General features: G+C 40.1%; 1 protein-coding gene across 6 annotated transcripts in view; it reads right to left on the reverse strand.

Moving 5' to 3' along the window:
• Positions 1-25,252, reverse strand: part of MSRA (methionine sulfoxide reductase A) — a 482,141-nt gene that overhangs the window by 434,728 nt on the left and 22,161 nt on the right. Inside the window, exon 1 of one of the 6 annotated variants that reach the window (XM_036106021.2) lies at positions 4,588-5,199. The exons of 4 other annotated variants lie outside the window; for them this stretch is intronic. In XM_036106021.2, coding sequence (XP_035961914.1) covers positions 4,588-4,600 — 13 coding nt within the window. In that variant the 5' untranslated portion in view covers positions 4,601-5,199. Of the gene's footprint in view, positions 1-4,170; positions 4,211-4,587; positions 5,200-25,252 lie in introns of those variants that run through there. One more of the 6 variants, XM_036106016.2, reaches the window with a different exon arrangement.

The following is a 25,252-nucleotide window of genomic DNA, read 5'->3' on the forward strand; positions in this document are numbered from 1 at the left end:
ATTTCACCATGTTCTCTGGAACCCTGCCGATGATCACATCTCCTATCCGACCTAGATCCCATGGGCAAATACTGGAACGCTGCCCTCCTTTGCCCCACACCCTCTGACCTTCTTCAGTTCCTGCTATTCTAATTCCAAGCTTGGATTCACCCCATGCTCACTCTCTCCAGGGCCACCACTTGTACCCGGGGTGACTGTACCTCCCTGTAGCAGATCAAGGCACAGGGCTTGAGCAGGAAAGTTGGACCTGAATTTCAACCCCCTCATAATTACACACAATGTCTTGACTCTGCCCCTCCCTCTCCTGGGCCTCCCTCTCCTTTTCTGGAGAAAGACCTAAAAAGATGCAGTTCACCATGAACTGGCCTCAGCAACCCTTCATGATGTTGTATTACACTCTCAATGCTGATTTTTTTCGATACTCTAGTTTAGCCTCAAGATCCCACATCTACTCTCACTCTCTTAGTAAAGTTATTGGCAGGACTGAAGCCAGCTATTGAGCAGTGCCCTCAGCTCTCCATAAGTTTCCCTCACCACAATCTCCTCAGCCTTCTTCCCACAAGGAGCACATAAAGAAGACTTCCAACTTGTTAGACAGTCTGTTGGCCTGCTCCATCCCTAGGCCATACCACCAAGGCCTATGGCTCTGGGATCCTTTGGGGAAACAAGGAGAGGGAGAATGTAAGACAATGGAGGGCTGCCAGGAAGGGAATGAGCATTTGGGGCCATTGTGTACCAGTCAAATCCTTATTTCATATTGTCTCCAATGGTTACCTCAGGGGTTCTACCTCGGTCACAGAGAATGTGGCCCTACACGCCACTCCCCCTAAACCCATAACCAGCAACACAGACTCAGATTAAAAGCAAACATAACTGCTTTTTGTTCCTCAACCATGATGAGAAAAGTTTTCTTAATCAAATAAGCCTCAAGAAGATAATCTGCTTCACAATTTGGTTTATTCCTTCAATGAATCCATATTGGATGGCCATTATGTACCAGTGCTAGGCTCTGTCGCTAGGATTAATGAGATGCAGGTGAAAGCATTGGTAAACTATAAAGAGATACACCTTTATTGGTTATTCCTATCCTTCCCCTCCCTGCAACTATGAATTTCTTATGGGGAGAAATTATATCTTTGTCTCCCCTACATCCAGCATGGGGCCTGGCACAGAGCAGGCCCTCTGGGAATATTTGTTGAATTACTTCAGCAGTTCATACCTGCAGCTGAAACATTTCTCACCTCATGCCACCTGCCACCAACCCTGACACAGGCCTTCGCCACCAAGGCAACCTCCAAGCTCACCTCCCTGGTTCATGTGACTTTCACCTCCCCTTAAGAATGTGAATCTATACCTTCTTTTCATATGAAAGAACAACTACATGGAATAAAGTTAGCCCACAAGTTAAAAGCTCACTCATGCCTAGAGTCAAGAGATGTATCATCCCTATGAGCCTTTATGTTAGTGAACAAAACTAAGGAAACAAAACAAAACATTAGATAGCACAGAAAGTGAACTGATTGGTGTGCTTAAAATACACAGCCCCTTAGCGAACTTACTTCCTAAGGGCCACCCTTGCTTACAGATAGGAGATTGGCCTCCTCTTCTCTTTCTCAGAAAAGAAAACAAAGAAAAACAAAAATCCCTCATAAAGAGGCTGGTGTTTTATGTTGCAGCCACATCTTCAAAAGTTCAATGACATCTACTTTGGTATCTGTAAAATCTAGCATGTGAGCCGTGGTTCGATCTTCCCTATTTAACTTCTTTCTCATGACATTTGAATTGCTTATTATACATGTCCATCAGAAGACGTGAACAACTGAAGCTTTTTGGCCAATAAGATGCAGCAACCTGAAGAATGGTCCAACAAAGTTCCCAGAGCTGTATGGACAACAGCTAATCCCCTGAGGTTTTATAATAACACTCTATAATATGTACATTGTGCAATAAAAGTTAACATACTTTAATCTATTGAAATAAATCTGACTACAGTGCTACTCTTTTCTATCTCAGCTTTTGTACTTCTATTTTAAATCTATGCTCTCTTCCATCCATGCATGTGGTTTCCTTCCCTGTTACCCAAAATAATTTCGTCAGTAAAATATTAGCATGCTTAAGTGGGTACTCAATAAACATTTGCTCAATGAATGAATAAATGACTGAATAATTATAAAATGCTGGGCTAAGGCGCCCTAAGAGGTTTCCACTAGTTTATAGAATTATGTGCTTGCATGTTCAGGTATACACATCTAAATGGGACTGAATAATAGGTATCAAGTAGCAGTTAAATATTAATCCATTTCTGTCTTAATAATTCTACTTCAAAATCTATAATTCAAACTACAATGAATATATGCTGAGACAGAGTTCATTTACAATCATACTACTAGTATTTACACACTTTAAAATAATATTTGAAATATTAATACTGATATGGAAATAATTCACAGCCTAAACATCAATGTGTTTATATAATAAAAGGTCTAAAAGTAAAGAAAAATGCCTTGTGTTAAGCCTAACATATGTGTTTGAAAATGTAATCAATTTTTAAACATACCTTTTTAAAAAGGTTGTACAAAGGAGTGCCTATTCTATACCCAGTTAACAAGGAACATTTTAATATGGGACTTTTTTCATTTTAAGATATGTAACAAGTAGGCCAGAGAGAATATATTAGTAAGAAACTTTATTGGGTATACAAGCTAATATTTATTATCAAATCTTAAGTCTAATAAACACCATAAAATGTAGCTTTACCAGTATCGAAAAATTTAATATTTCTTAAGGTGTGTTCTGACATCTTTGTTTTCTAATTTACTTATTTCTTATTATCCTGTCAGAAAACAATTGGACATAAAATAGTCCGGATATAAGATCAGTTTATTCTCACTGAGTTCGCTGCGAAGAAGTTCTGAAATAAGCTAGCAAATGATTCTTTTAACTTTAAGGGAAAATGGTCTCAAATAAATTAAAGAAGTCATATATTTAGCAAACCTAAATGATGAGAGGTTATGTTAAATGTTTAAAAAGTAAATAAAAGTAAACAAAAATCGGTAATAAGACGGTCAGAATGAAAACGTAGCTCTAATTTAAACTTATTTGCTAAACTTTCTTTTTGCGTCCTATATTGTTGGTTGCTAGCATGGTCGTGAAGGATCCTGTGAGCAGTTCAACAGGAAGACTGTAGCCATGCAAGCATCTCCTTCCCAGTGCCTATCAGCATGTCTTTTATGTCTTGGCGTCCATTTTAGGAGTATCAGCGAGGTGGTGTATAAAGAAGCTTATAAAACAAAGGTTGTCATTTTGGCAACCCAAGTGAGCACTAAGTGATTTCATTTTATTGAAGATCAAAATGTTGATTAGTTAAAAAGTTGAAGGAAATACTTAAGCTCAACTATGCAAACACCTGTATTAGATCTCACATATTTTTAACTCGTATTTGTATATTAAATGCCATTCTCAGAATTGCTGATGTATGTCATTATGATACCACAAAAACCATTTGAAACAATGGATCATTTAAGGCGCGCAGTAATATAAAGCTATAAACAAAAAAAAATTTTTTTTGTGAAAGGATTAACAAATCCCTGATTACATGCTCAAAACAAAAGCATGGAGCAGTCTTTTATACTACCCAAAATGATCAGTACTTATGTGAATATATACAATTTCCCTATATTCTTTCAGTATATGAAAAAAAAAGAACATATATTATCATAGTAAGTCATAACCTAATGCTACAAGTCAAACTCTGTTCTTTAGAAACAGCAATACTTACTGACAATGAGGGTGGTCCACAAAAATACGTACCTTACAGCTAACCTCTCCTATAATAATGCTGATTTTTAAGAGCAGAACTATCACAATCGAACCATAACCAGGCCTAATAGAAACTTTATTATTAAGAAATTAGATTTAAAGTATGTATCCAAGTAAAATTCTGGGTAATATTGAAAAGCAAATCCATGAACTTTCTAGATTTTCCTTCTACTTAAAACATTTTGAGAGAGCCAAGCTATAGTAATCGTTTAATTATACAATCTAATCAACTAAAAATAATGGAATTTTTCTCCAAGTATTGCAAACACAGCTTGCTACGTCTTATCCAAAAGATTAAATTTCTATTCTCTACCATTCCCAGCCATTTTCTGCCAGTATCATAAAAATTACCTTTTATCATTTTCTTCTCACAATGAGAATTCCCTAATCGCACACATCTTTTAGACATAGACACCTCCCCACCCACCTCCCCACCCACCTCCAAAAACTGGTTCAGAGCAAAGACACACACAAAAATAATGACCAAGCTCACATTTCTTGTTTGCCCTTCAAACGAAGTCTGGTGTCTTCAGCTTGCCTTTCTGGTCTTCAGTGTTGTCACTCATTGCTGGGGGATGTAGTTTAGGACAGCATGAAGCAGCAGAAATAAAAGCTGTTGCTTTAAGAAAACGTTTTCTTAAACACATGGATAAAACAACTTTTACTCTGACTTCCTGGCTGGGTTGCATAAAATCTTAGAAAGGCTCCTTGAAACGTGAATGTCTACAAATGGGAAAAAATAAAATAAAATAAAATCTAAAAACTTACGTTCTGAACACATTCCGAAGGATGTCTGATTTGATTTGAAAGCAGGTTTGTACTGATGAACAAACTTTATTTTGTAGAAAATTAATATTCTCTCTAATTAGAAATTTGCCTTGCCATCTTCTATATTAATCCTGTCTCTCATGGTATAATCATACATGCAAAAAATCAAATACAGTATTTCCCAAATGCATGGACACTGTGGAAGCTTCATTTTGAAAAAGGCTTTTATTTCCCTTAATACTGGTGACTAAACGTCATTGTATGTACCAACACTTTCAAATAGCCCAAGAGACTTAAAAAGCCTTCTAAGTTTGAAAACCAAAAAGTTCTGAGTTTTTCTGTACCCCAGGACGGTTTTCTTTCCTGAAGCTCAAGCCGAGAAAGCAGACAAAAGAAGCTGATTTGACTGAGCTGTGCCAAGTCTTGCCTTTTTTTCTTTCCTCAGCTCTCCCTCTGCCTCTCTCTCTCCCTCTCCCTCTCTCTCTCTTTCTCTCTCACTCTTTTGCTCCCAGTATGGCAACCTTCCGAGCAGTCTTGGCGGAGGTCCAGCCTGTGCCAGTCTGTCTGAATTCTTGTCTCCAAAAGATGTCCTTTGCGGATCAATTAATACATTTGAAAACAGGAAACTGTGGTACGGTACCCAAATCCTGGCACCAACAGCATCGACTTCTGCCAAATCACCTTACAGATTTCATGGTATCCTACCTTTCATAATCATTACTAACATGTTCCCGGAGCAATAATGGAGTACTAGAAGCCATTCACTGTTCAGCGATAAGGAATCTGTTCCCTAGAAATGTCCATATGCGACATATGCACAACCTGCAGTAAATCAAAATTCTCCTGTGAGAAGAGATGTATGTAACTTTAATAAGCACCACATACTGTATTTCTTTTTATAAGACTTGCTTTTCCTTGCCCTGCTGCAAAGAATCATGGGAGGAGAGAAAAGGAGGCATGCAGATTAAAATTAAAACTGTATGCCCAAATAAGTCATGCTTTACCCTATGGGAAAAGAACATAGTTCTGATTGAACAGCAAATCCCATTATTAAGGAAATTCTAATATAAGCTGTACCCATCCAAAATTTTACCAGATATGAAGGGGGGAGAGAATTACTTTCAAAATATAAATATCAATTAAAAGTGGAAGAAGAAACTTAGGGGTAGATTTAGTAAAATTAAGTATGTTTTCATATTATGAACCTCAAATTTCAACATAGTCACTTGTTTACTAAATTCATACCTCTGTAATTATTAAGTATAAATAAATACTGTTTATTTTTATTTGTAGCATGCACATCTTTTAAAGCAAAATAGTCTATGCTTCACACATCTACTTGTCCTTTGCAGACCAATTAATACATTTGAAAACAAGAAGATATGCTATGGTACCCAAATCCTAGCACCAACAGCATCGACTTCTGACAAATCGTTTTCTGCTATTTGCTTGAAAATACAGAGTAGCTATACTCTAGAATCACCATGGTTTCATGGGAAAAAATCCGAATAGTAGGTTCTAGTCCTTGGCTCTGACTTTCTAAGGTATGTAATCTCAAGATCCCAAATGCTTAATCTATACATTCCTCATTTTGCTCATCTATCAAATATAAAAATCAGTGACTTCCTCCTCTGTGGTCCCAAAATACTCTGCTTATACTCAGTATACCTTCACTCTAATCATATAGTAGTTAGTTGAGTATGTGGCCTTCACCAGCCAGATGGGCCATGCTCAGGTGGGACCACGTGTCACTTATCTAAGAAAACTGAAAGTCTTCCATAAGCAGGTGCTCGATAAATCTATGGGGATGAATAAATTATGGCAATGGATCACATATGTATCATTCTGAAGTTCCATAAAACTATGAAATATGATAATGAAAAACGAAACCACATATTACTAAGTCATAAGCTGACAGATCAGAGAAATGCTACAAGATATTATAAGTGTTGAATTAAAGCACTAACAAAAGTGTTCTGTGTCATCCTTCCAAATAAGGGTGATGAGACATGGGCAGGGATGACGGCGGATTTGCAATTTATAATCAAACTGTTGACAAAGTTAAAGAACGAAGGAAGAATCTTGAAAGCAGCAAGGAAGAAGTGACTCCTCACAGATTAGGGGCCCCAATAAGATTAACAGCTGATTGCTCATTGGAAGCCATGGAGGCCCAGAAAGCAGTGGGATGACCGAGTCAAGGTGCTGACAGGAAAAAAAACATCCACCAGGAGTTCTATATCAGCAAAAGTCTCCTTCAAAACTCAAAGAGGCACTAAGACACTCCAAGATAAGCAACACTACTAGCAGAACACTTACTGCTAGTAGATCTGCCCTATAAGAAATACTAAAGGAACTTTCTCCTTCAGGCTGAAATGAAAGGAGACTAAACAGTAACTCAAATCCACATGAAGAAATAAAGAGCACAAGTAAAGGTAACCTCAGAAGCAAATATTAAAAGTAGTATAAATGTGGTGCACCTGAGTGGCTCAGTCAGTTAAGCATTCAACTCCTGATTTCGACTCAAGTCATGATCTCAGGGTTGTGAGACTGGGCTCCACTCTGGGCGTGCATCCTGCTTAAGGTTCTCTCTCTCCCTCTCCCTCTGCCCCTCCCCACCGAAAAAAATAAAAAATAAAAGTAGTATAAATGTATTTTTTGTTGATAACTTTTTTCTACTACCTGATTTGAAAGACAACAGCATAAAGCAATAATTATAGGGGCGCCTGGGTGGCTCAGTAATTAAGCGTCTGCCTTCGGCTCAGGTCATGGTCCCAGGGTCCTGGGATCAAGCCCCACATCGGGCTCCCTGCTTGGCGGGAAGCCTGCTTCTCCCTCTCCCACTCCCCGCTGCTTGTGTTCCCTCTCTCACTATGTCTCTGTCAAATAAATAAATAAAATCTTTAAAAAAAAAAGACTTCCTTTAAAAAAAAAGCAATAATTATAAATCTATGTTGATGGACACACAATATGTGAAGATGTAATCTGTGACAACAGGATAAAGGAGAGATGAAACACAATTATACAGGAACAAAGTTTTTGTATACTACTGAAATTAAGTTGATATAAATCTGAATTAGATTGTTATAAATTAAAATGTTAACTTAAAAGCAACCACTAAGAAAACAAGGGAATTAAAATGTTACCATAGAAAAATATTTAACACAAAAGAAGGTAGTAATGGAAGAACAGAGAAAAAAGACAAAGAGAAAAAACAGCAAAATGGCAGAAATAAATACAACATCATCAGTATTCACATTAAACTTAAATGAACTAAAGACTCCAATTAAAAGACAGAGACTGGCAGAATGGATTTAAAATACATAATCCAACTATGTGCTGTCTACAACAGACACAACTTTAGATTCAAAGACACAAATAGTTTGAAAGTAAAAAAATTTAAAAATATATACCATGCAAACAGCAACCAAAAGAAAGCTGGAATGGTCATACTAATATCAGACAAAATACATTTTAAGACAAAAATTGTTACTAAAAACAAATAAAGCCATCTTATAATGATAAAAGGGTCAATTCATCAAGAAGATGCAACCATTATAAACATGCATACCCATAACCAAAGAACCCTAAAATATATAAAGCAAAAAATGAAATAATTGAAGGAAGAAACAGGCAATTCAACAAACAGACAATTTTCCAATAATAGGTGGAGACTTCAATACTCCACTTTAAATAATAGCTAGAACAACTATATAAATCAGCAAGGAAGAGAAGCTTGAACAGCACTGTAAAGCAACTAGACCTGACAGACATCTATAGAACACTCCACTCAACAGCAGAATGCACATTCTTCTCAAGGGCACATGGAACATTCTCCAAAACAGACAATACATTAAACCATAAAACAAGTGCCAATAAATTTTAAAGGACTGAAATCATACAAAGTATTTCTCCAACCACAATGGAATAAAAGCAGAAATCAATCACAGGACAAAAATTGGGAAAATCACAAATATATGGAAAAAATACTCCTAAATAACCAGTGAAGAAATAATAAAGACCAGACTGGAAATAAATGAAATAAAGAATAAAAAAAATTTTTTTTAATTAGATAAAGATATTGCAAGAAAACTACAGACCAATATCCCTTATGGATACAGATGCAAAAATTCTCAACAAAATACTCCCAAACTGAATCTAGCAACATGTACAAAGGATTATAAACCATGACCAAGTGGGATTTATCCCAGGAATACAAGGTTGGTTCAACATAGAAAAATCAATCAATGTACTATACCATATTAAATAAAGGACAGAAACCACTCAATCATCTCAATATACATACAGAAAGCATGTGACAAAACCCAATGCCTTTTCATGATTAGAAATTGGATCTACATAAAGAAAGGAAGAGCACTGAAGATGCAAAAGTGAAAGTAAAATAAAAACTTTTTTCTTATTTTTAATTGATCTAACAGATAAGAGTTTGTTCAAAATAATAGCCATGTACTTAATTATAAATGCTTATGTTTGTATATATATGTGTATATGTATATGATCATTTGTATAACTATATGCTTATATATGCTTATATATAAGTGAAACAAAAGACAGCAATGATATTAGGGTGGGAGAGAGGTATTAGGATTATTTTGTTATTATAAGATACTCACACTACCCATGTAGTAGGGCAATGTTACTTGAAAGTGGATTTGGATTAGTTGTAAAGATGTATTATAAACTCTAGGGCAATCACTAAATGAAGTTTTTTTTAAAAAGTATAACTGATACACTGAGAAAAGAGAAAAGATGAGTTCATATAAAATGTTCAATTAAAACCACAAAAAGCAGGGGCGCCTGGGTGGCTCAGTGGGTTAAGCATCTGCCTTTGGCTCAGGTCATGATCTCAGGGTCCTGGGATTGAGCCCTACATTGGGCTTCCCGCTCAGTGGGGAGCCTGCTTCTCCCTCTCCCTCTGCCTGCCACTCCCCCTGCTTGTGCTCTCTCTTTGTCAAATAAATAAATAAAATCTTTAAAAAAATAAAATAAAACCACAAAAGGCAGAAAAAAAGTAGAAGACAAAAATAGGAACAAAGAACAAGGGCAACAAATAGAAAACAGTAATAAATATGGTAGATATTTATCCAACTATATCAATAATCATTTTGAACATCAATGGTCTACATGCACCTATTAAAAGACAGATTGTCAGAGTGAATCAAAAACTTGCACACAAATGTTCTTAACAGTGTTATTCATAATAGCTATAAAGTGAAAACAATCTGAATGTCCATCAACAGATGAACAGGTAAATAAAATGTGGTCTAAATATAAAATGGAATATTATTCAGCCATAAAAAGGAATTAAGCACTGATACATGCTTTAACATGGATGAACCTTTGAAAAAAACTATGCTAAGTGAAAGAAGCCAGACATAAAAGTCCACATATTGTACAATTCTATTTGTACGAAAGGTCCAGAATGGACAAATCCATAGACACAGAAAACAGACTAGTGGATGCCAGGGGTTAGGCAGAGAGAAGAATGGGGAGGAGCTAATGGGTACAGGGTTTCCTTTTGGAGTGATGAAAATGTTCTGGAATTTGTGGGGATGGCTGTACAACTTCATAAATATACTAAAAACTGCTTGATTGCATACTATAAAAAGGTGACTTTTATGGTATGTGAGTTATATCTCAATAAAAATAAAGTTGCAGTCCATCTCTCCAGTATTTTGAGTATTTTGAATGATTACATCTCAAGGTAAACCCACAAAAGCCCTTTTTACAAAAAACACTACACATTAGCTAAAACCTTGTCCGTGTGAATCTGCTCCAGGAGTCTACCCAGCAAATTCTCGTGCCTTCCTCTGCTTTGACTTCTTGGTGAGACCCTGGCCAACTCCAACATTCCTGGCCTCTCCAAACACAGCTCCCTTCTGCCCACTGTCTTGGTTCTGACTCCTCAAATAGTGCCTGCTCTCTTGGACTGCCAGGCCCGCCTTGAAGTCACTCCATCTTCTTTCCCTAACTGCCAGGACCTAGTGAATTCAAAAGTTTGACAGCCAGCCTCGGTCACATGTTAGCAAACCTTATCCCACAACTTAGGCAGCTCTTCCCAGGCACCCTGATCCCAGCAGGCTTCGGGAGGCTTCCTCAGTGCTAACCCAGGATCAGACCCAACATTTTAATCCCCGTCTCTCCTCCACGTCCCCATGGGTCCCTCTCCCAGCCACCTGCTTGGACAGGGCACTCTCTGTACCCACACAGGATACTGACTAATATACTCACAAGGGCAGATTCACAAATATGGGGAATTTTCTTCCCAGTGCATACCACTTATGATTTATTGGTAGCCTCAACACATCCTTTTGATTCAACCTCTCAGACAGAACATACAATGAAAAAGGACTGATTCGTAGAAGTTTTACAGAGTCTGTAAGTTAGTGGTTGCAGATGGTAGTAGCATGGTTAAGTCTTTCTACAGACTTAGCGAAGTCTATGAGGGTAACAGAAGAAACAGGAGGTCAAAATGCACAAACTTCATGATTTTTCAAACTTTGTTCTTCCAGAGACCTGGAGCTCCCCAGAGGCTGCAGGGCCCTCAAAGAGGACAAAGAAAGGATAAGCAGGCAAGGTTCTAAGACATCACCACTGCAAAAACTACAGTAGTTCTGTTTTTATGACTTATAGGTATGAGGTTCACACAAGATTTTAACAAAAAAATGTTTTTCTAAAAAAATAATGTTTAAAATCCTTTGTTTTGAGCCAATCTAGAAAAATACTCCCTAATGAACTAACCTAACAAGAACTTCTCAGGCTGTGGCCCTCTCAGAATATTTACCACATGAGCTAACACTGTCACCTAAGACGTAAGATGGTAGTGGGGACCTACTTCCTAACCAGACAGAATATATCTATCTTGTCCACAAGAAAATGAGGGAAAACTGGGACACCTGGGTGGCTCAGTCAGTTAAGTGTCTGCCTTCAGCTCAGGTCATGATCCCAGGGTCCTGGGTCCCTGCTCAGCGGGGAGCCTGCTTCTCCCTCTCCCTTTGCCCCTCCCCCTGCTTGTGCACTCTCTCTCTCTCTCAAATAAATAAATAAAATCTTTTTTAAAAAAGAAAGAAAATGAGGGAAAACAGAATTATTGGACCATTTCCCCACTTTCTTTCCCTCCTTAGGTTTAGATCTTCTATAATCTGAAACCCCAAAGAGCATGAATCTGGTCTTCTTTCCCAGCTATTCATTAAGTCTTAAATAATGATATCCACTCAGGAATCATTCTCTCAAACATTATTTAAACAACCACTACATGCCGGGCCTGTGCCAGGGATATGGAACCCCTGCCATCATGCAGCAGGTATGTAAACAAGCAGTTGCGACTACAGGTCACCCATCAGCCATGGCAGAAGCATGTGCACGACATCCTAGGATCACAAGAAGGAAATAAGCTGAAGTGTAACCTACTGACCAACCAAAAGTCAAATACAGGTCACTTTAGATAGAATAAGGACAGAAGTTTGAAAGGTGTATTCATTCATTTTATACATATTTGTGGTGTTCATTTAAGCTTAAAGCAGTAAGCTAAGGCTCTAGGCAATCCAGAGGCACATCAGAAACTACCCCTGCCCTCAAAAAGCTTAAAGTCTAGTATGAAGATAAGACACTTAAGAAATACTACACTTTACATATTGTTATTATATGACATATGTGATGTCATAGAACAAAAGACACATGGCCTTTCCACAAAGCTCACGCATGGAATTATAGGGCCATCCTTCCCGAGGCAGATCTAAATTCTACCCATTCTCTCTGTTCTCCTCTCCTCCCCCACCTCCCTCTCACCAGTCTCATCTTTCTTTCTTCTTTCTCCTCTCTCCCATCTCCCCCATTATGCACGTAGTCATTATCTGCGTTCATTGATTCATCAAGCCAGTATTTACTGAGCACTTGCTTATGTGCAAAATATGGGGTTAGAAGCCACAATGAACACAGCAATGACATCAACAAAAGGTAATCATGCATGAGTAATATCTATGCTAATAAGCACTTTCCCCTTCCTTAACTCATTTCACTTCTCACCCAACCTTTGGAGGAAGACAGGTGTTATTTTACTCTATAGATAAGGACACTGACATCAGAAGAAGTTATGTGACTTTCCAGACCATCAGACACGTTATCTAAAATATAGGAAATTGAAGCAACTATTCCAGATTCCATTACTAAATGAGCTCCGGAAGACAGACTAGACACATCCCACTACTGACTTAACAGTCTCTCTGAAATGGTTAATAGATACCTCAAACTCCACTTTGTCAAACCAGAACTCTTGACTGTTCTCAGAAAAGTTCCTTCCTCTTTCAGCCTCAATTTAATGGCACTCAGCTGCTCAACCTGAAAATCCAAGAGCCATCCTTGATTCACCCCTCAACACCCATGAGAAAGGCTAAAAGAAAAAAGACAGTAAATGCCAAGTGTTGCTGAGGATGCTAGAAACTGGACCCCTCATACATCGCTGCTGGGAATACAAAATGGTAAACAGTGTGGCAGTGTCTTGAAAAGTTCAACTTATACTTACCATAAGAACTAGCAATTTCCAGCCCTAAGTCTACCTGTGAGAAAACACAGACCTGCACATGAACATTTATCAAGAAATTCTTCTCAACAGCCAAAAACCGCAAACAATTCCCAAGTCCACAACATGGCGAATGGTTAAACAAAATGCAGCCTATCAATGCTACACGACAAAAAGTCACCAATTACTAATACATGCAACAACATGGGTGAGCCTCAGAAACATCATGTTAAGTGAAAGAAGCCAGACAGAAAAGACGATGTGTTGTGTGATTCCATTTCTATGAAATACCTTTAAAAAGATAAAACTCTACGTAGAGAAGGGAGATCGTTGGCTGTCTGGGGCTGGGGTAGGGGAGAGGACTGGCTGCAAAACGGCAGGAGAGAACTTCAGAACAGACCAAAGTGTTCTGGACAGGACTGTGTTAACGATTTCGCATCTGTATACAATATTTTTTAAAAAATCAAATTGCACACCCAGAGCAGTGAGTTTTATGCTATATAAATGACACCTCAATCTATAAACACTGAGTATTAGAGTATTTACTGTATCCAAGACACTGTATTAAGCCCTAAAGGAGATACTGAGATGACTAAGACACTGTCCCCAACCTAAAGGAGCTTCCAGTCCTTTCCTTCCAGTTGCAAAAACAGGACAGGGAAATGGAAATAACAGATACCATAAACCAAAAAATGACTGCCAATATACAGAACGGGCAAAGAATGTAATAGAATCTGGAGGAAGGAGAGAAGACTGAAGCAAGTGTTCAAGGAGGCCTTACAGAGAATGTTCTTTTTTTGAGAGAGAGGAAAAAAAAAAAAAAACATGAGTGGGGGGAGGGGCAGAGGGAGAGGGAGAGAGAGAATCCCAAGGAGACTCCCTGCTCAGCACAGAGCCTGATGCGGGGCGTGATCCCACAACCCCGAGATCATGACCTGAGCCAAAATCAAGAGTCAGATGGACACTCAACCAACTGAGCCACCCAGGCACCCAGGATGTTACTTTTAATGGGGACTTGAAGGATAAGTGGAACCTGGAGGGCATTCTTGAGAAAAAAATCCAAGGCAGGAATGCTTAAGACATGTCAGCCATCAGCAAAGCAGTATGGACAAGGCAGAAGTCCATAAGGGGAGCAGAAAGGGTCCCAGGCCAGCTGAGCACCCACTACAAAGTCCCAAGGCATGTATTCACATCTCCCATGGGGTTTCCTCAACCTCAGGCATTTTAGTGCCATGTTCATGATTTTTGCCATATTTGAAATTATAGTATGATTTATTATATACTTAACATTCTTTCAACAAACTTTTTTTTTTAAGTTTATTTTTTTTTTAGTAATCTCTACACCCAATGTGGGGCTTGAACTCACAATGCCGAGACCAAGAGTCACATGCTCTTCAGACTGTCAGCCAGGCGCCCCTAAACTAACTTCTTTTTAACCTAGATTAGTTTTTGAAGGAAATTTTATATTTGTCATTAACTTTATAAAGGAAACTTTATAATACAACTATAAAATGAAAACCAGCATCATTTGCCAGAAATTAAAAAAAAAAACCTGTTAAAATGGGTGCTATTAAATTGTCAAAGCTTATAGCTATTTATAACCTTGAGGCCTGTATCTATTAAAAAGAGAAATTAACAAGTGTTGGAGAAGGACTAAAAACATTCTGGCACCAAGTTGACACCTGCACCTTGATAGAACCAGAAGAGCTGAAAGATAGTAGAAAAAAAGGTTTTCTCACTGTGGCCCATGTTATTCAATGCCATACCCTTGAACCATCTAATATCACCTTGCGTTTTGGGAAAAGCTGGTCTACAGTAAATCCTAAATAAGAGGGGCAGGTGATCAGTATAACAATAACGAATATTTATTTAGCAATTACTATATGCCACTGCTCCAAATACTTCTCATTTCATTATTCCTCATAACAGTAATACCGACCTCATATGAGCAGGATCAACCTATTTTTCAGGCCAGGAAACTGAGGCATACAGACTTTAACTAACTTGCCCAAAGTCATACAACTTGCCCAAGGTCATACAGTTAATAAAGGGCAGAGCTGGAACTTAACCCAGGCAGTCTATAGCCAGTCTGTGCACCTAATCACTACAATTGAGCTGATTCGCATGTGAAGGGATAATCTGTCTGGCTATGATTTGCGTGCTGAACTACAGGAAAGAGAGGCCAGAAGACTACCGCAAGCACCCAGCCACCAGATCCCACAGGCCAGCTGGGACGGGAGGGTTAACTGCCATTTGCAGTGGGCAGCAGAGGGCAGCAGAGGGCTGTGGAGCAGGGGACAGGCTCCTGCCCAGACTTCCGGCAGGTGGGCTTCAAGTGGAGAGGGGGGATCTGAAGGAACAAGGCCAAGGCCCAAATCAGACATGCAAAGCCCACCCTGGAAAGAGAAGAGCTATGAACACCACTGTCCTCAGGGGGGTCAGAAGAAGTCAATCCTGGAAAGTGGCATGAAGTCCCCTCCACCCCCCACTCCTGAAAACAGCTACTGAAGGAACAGTGTGTCGGAGTATCCAGGTGGCTAAAACACCAGGCCTTGCCCCTCAATCCCTGGGGAGCCACCCAAGACACTCTTATAATCTAATACACCCCCCCACCAAGTTCTTTCAGATTGCACTTCCAAACCATGGTACTGATATCATGACCTCTTCTTTTATTTGTAATTGGATTTCAGGTCTTTCAAGAGTACAAAATTTGGCTGTACCTTGGCCTGAACTTCCTCTTTTAAATTCAAAATATTCCCTTAGGAGTGGTATCTAATTCTCAGAGGAAGTGTTTTAAAATTAAAATTAAGAAATACATTCAAATGCCATTTCCAAACTTCTGACAGGTCTGAAACATCTTAAATGCAGACACTATTAATCCACAGACATCAGAATCATTTTATTACCTTAAATCTTCCAAAATCATTGTTTAAAAAAAAAAAATAGTTAGCAGACATAACTGTCAGAATAAGAAAAAAAGAAAACCTCCTTGAAGAAAATTTCCTATGCATGGCTTTAAAAGGAAGTTTCAAAAAATTAAAAATAACTGATCTGGACTGCCCAATTGATGCTTAACTCAGATTTTATTAAATAAGCAGAAAAATTAGACATTGTAGGTTTGTGATTTACTCTTGGAAAAACTGTGATTTCTTATTTCCCAGGAGAAAAGCTTTAAGAGCATCAATAGATTTCTCTGGATATCAAATATTTCCCCATTATTCTGAGTAAATTATATTTAGATCAAAAGCAGATGGATTAAATTTCCCTTAAAATACCCAAGAGATTTTTAAAATACTAGAAAATATGTCACATATCCAAAAACAATATTTTATCCTAATACCTGCATGGCAATGTCTCCCCATTAGAATAATTAGCCAGAAAAACAAAACTAATTCTGAGTTTTAGAGGTCCTAAATTCAAAATAACTTATTAAGACTAGATTTGTCATTTGCTGATGCTAAAATGAAATTCATAACCTTTGGTGCCCTTCAAAAATCCCTGGAAATATGCCTTTACATCTTTGTTCTTAATCTGGAACAAAAATTATATCTGAGTTAGTGATAGATGGGAGTCCAAATTTTATTTAAATACTATGTACACAATAAGGAACATAAATGCAGTTAAGCGTTTCCAAATTCTTGATAAATTCACCCCCTCATCAGTGCCACAAAGTTCACAGCTTAATTGTTCTCATCTACGTTATTTCTGTCTTCCTGACAAAACCATAAGCTCCTTAAGAGACTATTAACTTTTTTAATCATCTAGTACAATGTAATACACGTGACAAGACTAAGGGAGCTCACAAACACCCCTTCGTGGAAAGAAGGGCCCTCCAAACCAAATCTCTCATTACCGTCTCCCCATTCTCTCCCCTACTTAGTCTGGCATCCAGTTCAAGTTCTAATATCACAACATTTAACCCTAGGTCAATGCTGGAAAAGGCAACCATCTCGGAGAAAATAATTTGATACAGTTTTTGAAAAAGAAAGTGAGGCCCTTAAAACATGGATATTAGTAGAACCCATGTCAGAGAGAAGTGCTACATCTGTTCTGTGTGAGTAAACACTGACACTTTCTGAGAGGGAGGGTGAAAGAAATGAAGACTGGGAAGGATGGGAGGTTGGAACCTGAGCAGTGTGAGGTTTGTTGTGCATGTTGAGACAGACAGGGGGAAACCGGGCCTGGAGGGCAGCCAGAAGGCACTTGGGAGCAGGAGTATCCAAGGCCGCATCTGCACCTCTGTGCTGTGTCATATGCAAGCAGCCGCCCCTCCATCACTCCCCAATCTTCAGTGAAGTCTAGAACATTCCCACCTTTATTATGAGTGGGGTTTTGGTAGATATAATGCTAAAGGGGTCAATTCAGTGCAAAAAAGGGATAGTATCGGGGGATGCCGGAACCTAGAGGCAGAGGTAACCATGTGAACATAAGCATTGTATATACACGCATACACTCCAGAATTTACAGACTCTTCAGGATGGCTTTGGACTTCCATGATTAGGAACTGGGGTTTAAGCCAAGAGCAGGAAGCCTCAAATGGCAGGTGGGTTCCAGCAGCTTCAAAGGAGGACTCCTGCATGTAGCCTCACCAGACTGGCCATGTTTTGCACTGGTTCTCCCCTGATCAACCCCTTTCTGATGGCAATCTGGGACTGCCCTAAGACTGGATCTCCTGTGCAGCCCTGCCCAGGTCTGCTAGCTCCTCCCGGTGTCCGGCCCTCTCCTGCCCCAAAACTACTGCTTCAGTCCGTGTTGTGACATCTTGCCCAAGCACTTCCCCAGCACTCACTCTCAACCTGCCTCTGCATTGTTTGCCCTTTCTCTTTCTAGACTGACAGTTTATAGGACAATGGCTTGCTACATGGCCACTGTGGAAGACCTGGCACACAGTAATTAGGAGGACACTGGTCTTTGGAAGGGAAAATTGTAGACAAATTTCACTTTTTGGAGACAGAGTTGCAGGCTGGTACAGAACCAACAGTCTGCAAAGAACAACGTCCATATGTAGTCTATGTGGAAAGAACTTTTGCTCATTGGGGAAACCATGGTGTGGTTTTATTTGTAAATGGCCTATGGATGTGCTTCAACTGTACTTTCACATATTCAGATATAGAAAAAAAACTGGTCTCTAAGAAATTTCAAGAAGAAAACCAGATATAAAAAAAAAAACAAAAAAAACTGTAAGGAGCCATACCCCCATGGAAATGTAATAATAATAAGGATAAGCTTAGTTCAGAGGCAGAGAGAGATTCACAGTTGCCAAAGTAACTTTTTCCAGACTGAGAAAGACTATCAGAAGCTGTGGCTATATTTGCAACCATGTTGCATTCCTCCATTTTCTTTCCCTTTCTCTGCCTTTTCCTCCAGGGGAGAAAAGAACAGAAAAGAAGGGGGCAGGGGGAGGGAGCAAGTGCAAGCGTGCAAGAAAGATGCAGGGCTTAGGGCTTGGGTTAATAAGCTTCTGAGGAAAGGAGATCCACTTGGAAGGGAAGAGAGGAAGTGTTAAGCATAATACTAAGAAAGCACTTAAAATCATTGCATGAATGGAAAAAGAACCTGCAGGAACTTTGCTTTCAAGTACTTTTTACAGATAAGTGAATGAGCGGGCCAGGGAAGGTGCACAGACAACAGCAGAACAGGCAAAACCCAGAACTCACGAGCACCCCTGAGTAGTCATTCCCTGAGGCCGCTTCTCACCTTGGTTTTGGGGAGCAAAACAAGACTAGCTAGCCATAGGAGAAAAGCATTCTGTGGCTTATGGGAGTCATCATATAGGCCATGACTATTAACTGTGATTATTAACTTCTGATATGCGAAACATGGAAGACTAGTAAAAGTTTTCCTTAAAGTGGGGGTGGGCGGGGAAGCCAAACTTTTATGATGCAATACTTGATAACAGTTGGGCTAAGGAACAAAGCTGTTAGTTTATACTGGGAGCTCACCTATCTATAACTGATACATACGGCTTCTAGCGAGGAAGAATGGCAATCATTTAATAGCTTTATTTTTCTAAAAAAAATGAAAGTACCAAATCATATTGCTGAGCCAGGTTCTAACACTCGCATGGTTCTTGCAACCTAAATATGGTATGTGCTGCATGCCTGGAAGGAAATGCTCAATCTGTGGGCAAGGCCATGAAAAAGCTTCCAGGGGCGCCACTGTGGGGTGCGCTTCCCAGTGCCGCAAGTGGGCAGGAGTCCCCGCCAGTGGCGGGATCTTTGAAGGCAACAGTGAAAACTGGAACAGTCTAAATGCTTAGCACACATGTAGCCCTACCTATGACAGCCTTCTAATTGTGGCTCTTATGAAAAGCTAGCTGGAGACCACTGCCTTGGAACTGGCAATTCCCACTTATTCCCCATTAAAGCCACATCCGGAGTTAAGGGTAAGAAAGGCACCTATATTCGTGTGGTTCCAAGTGACAACATCCAACTTGAACAGGCTGAAACGAAAAGAAAGAGAGAGAAAGGGAACTTGGGTTTTGTTTCAAGGAGTCCAAGGAAATGTTGAAGGATGAAACCATCAGTAGGGCAAGAAGGCAGTCAGATCTCCGAAGAAGGCACAGTGAGAACCTGGCCTGTGTCCTGTTTCTGCCTCCTTCAACGGGACACTTCCTCCTCTCCTAGTGGAAACAGACCTTTCCCCAAGAAGCGACTCCAGAACAACTCTGTCAGCTGTGCTCAGTCGGCTCCAGACTTGCACAGTTCACGGCCCCTGGCTCTAAAGAGGCCCTGGGAGGGAGACTGGGCCCATTCGGGTCAGGTGCCACTACAGGAATCAGCAGGGCCAGGGCAGTCACAGTGGACAGTCTAGCTCTTGCAGGAGCCGTGGGGAGGGGCCTGAAACAGCTCCTAGACAACAGGCCTGGTGGGCCAAGCCGCTGAGCCTGAAGCAGCCACCCCTATCTCTATCTATCGCCCAGGGTAGCAGGTTTGTTCATAAGTATATGCCTATGTGAACTGCCCAGACATATACTCTCTCATATTTCAGCTTCCCTTCTTATCTCCAACGTGGCTTCTGATGCTCCATACCAAACTGGCCGAGGAGAAGTGGGGGAGGAAGAAGGGATGAGGCTGAGGAGGGGAGGAAGGGGGAGGAGGGAGGAGGAGAACAAAAAGGAAGTTTCAAAACTGCAGACATCTTCATTGCACTCACCTCTCCCCCTCCAAAAAACAGTTACGATATACTTATTAGGAAGCAGTAACTAAATTTTCCCACACTGGCTTTGTATCAGCTCTAAATCAAAAAACAATTTTGTGTGTTTCATTTCTTATGCTACGCTTCTTGACAGACACTGGTTGGGCTTACATTCCAAAACCTTTAAAGAATTAAGCATGAAAGTGGAAAAATTAGTAACAATACGGGGTGAATACAATGCTCTGAGATACTCCGTGACACATATAAATCATGCAGAACAATTTAAAGATAATTAGGAAGGATTAACATATTGCTGAGGATGGATGAATGGGACCAAAGGACTACATGAGTCTCTTCCTAAAAGGACAATAAGAAGTTGCCATACCCAGATCCCATGTGGTACTGATGATATCCGAAAGGACAGAACTGTAAGAAAACCATTAAGACACAAATTGTCAGAAATCTCAAAAGCAGGGAGAGAAGGAGAGGAAGGGAGGGGGAGAGAGGTGGGGAAGAAGGGAGAGGGAAAGAGGAGGGGGAGGGAGAGAGGAGGAGAGGAAGGGAGGGGGAGTGGGGGGTGAGACAGAGGGAAGGAGGGATGGAGGCAGGGAGAGAGCAAGAAAGGAAGACAGACCAGGAAAATCACCATGAATTTAAAAAAGGGGGGGGGGACAGTAGTGCAGTAGACAAGCATCCACATGACAAATGACAAAAGCAGTATAAATTTAAATGGATTTATCTCGGGGCGCCTCGGTGGCACAGTCGGTTAAGCATCCTGCTCTTGGTTTTGGCCAGAACACAATCTCAGAGTCCTGAGATCGAGCCCCAAGTCGGGCTTTGAGCTCCACACCCCAAATGGAGTCTGCTTGGGATTCTCTCTCCCCCTCCCTTTGCCCCTCCCCTCCTCTAGGAAAATGGAACAAAGAGATGGGGGGGCCTCTAAATGCCAACAACTGCAGCTACCACTGTTGTTAAGGGCTCTACAAACACCCCAATAAAGAACCACCAGAGCTCTGCTAGAACTCTTCTACTGACAGACAGCGCACTGAACCACAAAGCAGTTCACTTGTGAGAAAACTGGTGTTGGCCAATCAGGAAGGAGGCCATCTCTGGCAAGTGGAGAAAATGGAAGCTGAGTAAATGCACACCCGTCACCCATGTTGGCCACCCAAAGTCATCTGAGAGACCCTGTTTTCCCAAGATGTGAGAAGAATATGGACTTAAGTATTCATCGACCTCCCTGCCTCACAGGTGGATCCCGCAGCCAATCCTTCCGACAGGAAGGCTGGCCCAGGAAAGGAAATCAAGGTTACAGCGAGCCTGTGGCTTGCTTGCCTCCCCGTCGCACACTGCAGCTCTTTTGGTGAGTGTGATGTTACGACACAGCCATCAACCAATTTTGCAAACCAGGGGGCAACAGCACAGCAGTAAACGGTCCCCTATACGTCCCCACTGAACCCATCACACCGCAAAAGAAACACTCTGTACAAGCTGCCAGGAGCCAGGTATCATGCTAGGCTCCTTCTTGACTATCTCGTCTATTCCCAGAAACATCCACTGGATGTTTCCATTTTACAAATGAGAAAATTGAGGCAAATTTGTTCATATTGTTCATTTGTTCATCATTACCACATGCTGGTAAGCATATGAAGGGAAGTTCAGCATCACTGTCCAAACATGGAATGTCTGTGCTTTCCACCAAACCAACTTGTCCTTGTCCAGAGAATGCACTTCTGAATGCTGCCTGTTCATAAGGAGGCGGCAGACATCTACCTATGGTCATGAAAGGTCCTGTAGAGAGACATTAATAAACAGGCATTCATTTCCCAGGATCCTACACCACGGCATAAATGAGTTTCCATACCTTGGTATTAAGTCAAGAGAGGAAAGTGGTACCCTCGGGAGGAAAATATGAATGATATTAAAGGAACACAGCAAGCTCAATAAATCCAGAGACAAATATTGCTATGTGATCTCTCTAGTAGTTATGCGGGTACTGATAACCTTACAGAAGTTCTTTGTGGAACTTGTTAAATCATAAAATCATCTCGATTCTAGAACATAAAACAATGTCTTTTTTATGTAAACACAACCTTGGGGAAACTGCAGATAACGGGGGATCTTTTTAAGATATTTTCTTCTGTCACACTGGGAGCCATTTCCTTCACTCACCAATATTTTTACATATTTGTAGAAAGACTTCCCTTCCATAAATATTAAACACAAATCGTAATGTAGCAGCTAAGAGCTCAGATCTCCTCTAATAACTATTTGAAAAGTCAGCCATTGGGCTCACACAAGCAGTCATAATCAAATTTCTAAAGACAGATAGTTTGTGCTGGACAGTAAGTTAAAAACAGAGCATCCATTTATTGAAATTCATTAATATCTATTGACCTGCACCATACTAAAAGGATTTTATTGAACAACTTCCAAACACAATATTACACAGAGTATAAGCTCAATCATTCTTTCATTCATCTAACTAATAATTATTGTGCAATATAAACATGCATAGGCATGGGGGGATATAAATAATAAGCCCTCACTAAGCTGAAAATGCAGTTATAGAGAAAACATATGCATATATTAAATTAGATCACTATTATAAAGTTAAACAATTATAAGACAACAATCATGATGTCTTCAAACAATCTGATTACATGCCAAATGAGCAGCAAAGAAAAGAAATAGCTAGAAGCGCATAACAGAGGAGGGTCAAAATGTGCTGGAGAGTAAGAGAAGACACTATCAAGAGAGGAGGAGGTAAGTGGGTAAAAGGAAGCTCCTCAAAGAGAAGAAAAAGGGATATTACCAGTAAAGGCATGTTCTGGAGAGAGTAGACCAAGCAAGCTAGAAAAAACTGTATATGTAGCGAGATGCAGAACATAGTATCTCTACCAATTAATAATCAATAAGCACAAAACTACCATAAGTTTACCTTTCAGAGATCAAAGGAGCATATTTGCTTATTTCCTAACTTAAGGACTTGGGCCATCGTTTATCTAGCTCATTTCTGCCAAAACAACAAACTTGTCAAAGCCAAAGACTTCAAAACTCCCTCAGAGAGGCACCTGGGTGGCTCAGTCGTTAAGCGTCTGCCTTCGGCTCAGGTCATGATCTCAGGGTCCTGGGATCGAGCCCCACATCGGGCTCCCTGCTCCGCAGGAAGCCTGCTTCTTCCTCTCCCACTTCCCCTGCTTGTGTTCCTGCTCTTGTTATCTCTCTCTCTGTCAAATAAATAAATAAAATCTAAAAAAAAAAAACCTCCCTCAGAACAACAAAATACAATAAATATGTAACTACAGTATAAAGAGTCATCAACTTTAGAATGCTACAGTCTACCGGACCCTTTAAAGGTCACTGAAGTCATGCATCTTGCCATCATGTAAACATTCTAAAATACAATGCAGACTACAGTAAAAGTCAGGGAAACGGGGCAGGAAAGGTCAGGCTGTGAAGTAAGTGCAATTCAAGTAATTTGTTCAGGTTGATGATCAAGGTAAGAAGTTAACAGCAGTTATCAAGCTAAGAACTACACAAAATACTACTGCTGACAGAAATACAGACTTGTTAGAGTAAGAAAGGCTTTGGAAGTCAACTAGATCTACACATAACCATACTCTGTTTTCTTTTGGGCTGGGCACTGGCCAGTGACTCGGGGTCTAGGTCTCAGTTAACTGAAGAGGCACATGTGGAGCAATTAAGTTTGCAACCATCAGGATGCCTGGCTGGCTCAATCGGTTAAGTGTCTGCCTTCAGCTAAGATCATGATACCAGGGTCCTGGGATCAAGTCCCAAGTTGGGGTCCTTGCTCAGCAACGTGTCTGCTTCTCCCTCTGCCTGCCACTTCCCCTGCTTGTGCTCTCTCTCTCTCTCTAATAAGTAAATAAAATCTTTATTTAAAAAAAAAAGTTTGCAGGGGCTCCTGGGTGGCTCAGTCGTTAAGCGTCTGCCTTCGGCTCAGGTCATGATCCCAGCGTCCTGGGATCGAGCCCCGCATCAGGCTCCCTGCTTGGCGGGAAGCCTGCTTGTGTTCCCTCTCTCGCTATCTGTCAAATAAATAAAATCTTTAAAAAAAAAAAAAGTTTGCAACCATCTTATGATATCAAGAGATAGGAGTAACTCTGACAGGAAAAAAAAAAAAAAAGGGCAAACCAAAAGAAAGACTTCATGAAACTACAGCAGGAGTCAGAAAACCTTTTCTATAAAAGGTCAAAGAATAGGGCGCCTGGGTGGCTCAGTTGGTTAGGCGACTGCCTTCGGCTCAGGTCGTGATCCTGGAGTCCCTGGATCGAGTCCCACATCGGGCTCCCTGCTCGGCAGGGAGTCTGCTTCTCCCTCTGACCCTCCCCCCTCTCATGTGCTGTCTCTCTCATTCTCTCTCTCTCAAATAAATAAATAAAAAAATCTTTAAAAAAAAAAAAAAGGTCAAAGAATAAATGTTCTAGGCTCTGAGGGTCATACGATCTCTCTCAGAACCACTCAGTTCTGGTATTATATTACATAAGCCAACATAGACAATAGATGAATCAATAAGTGTGCCTGTGTCCCAATAAAACTTTATTTATAAAAACAGGTGGTGGAAGACCTGCTCGTGATAACACTCTCAGCAAATTAGGAAAAGAGGGGAATTATCTCAACTCAATAAAGAACATCTGCAAAAAACCTACACACACTTAACATCACACTTAACCGTGAAAGACTGAAGGCTTTTCTCCTGAGATTTGGAACAAGCTAAAGATGTCCACTCTCACCACTCTTATTTGACATAGTACTTGAAGATCTAGTCACTGCAATAAGTCAAGAAAAAGAAATAAATGGCATACAGATTAAAACTGTCTCTATTTCCAGGTGACATGGTTGTCTATGCAGAAAATCCTAAGTAATATGTACACACACACCTCCTAGAACTAGTAAGTGGGTTCAACAAGGTTAGGAAATACAAGATGAACACACAAAAATCAAGTGCATTTCTATATACTAACAGTG

Source organism: Halichoerus grypus, chromosome 3 (genome assembly GCF_964656455.1).
Source record: "Halichoerus grypus chromosome 3, mHalGry1.hap1.1, whole genome shotgun sequence".
NCBI lineage: Eukaryota > Metazoa > Chordata > Mammalia > Carnivora > Phocidae > Halichoerus > Halichoerus grypus.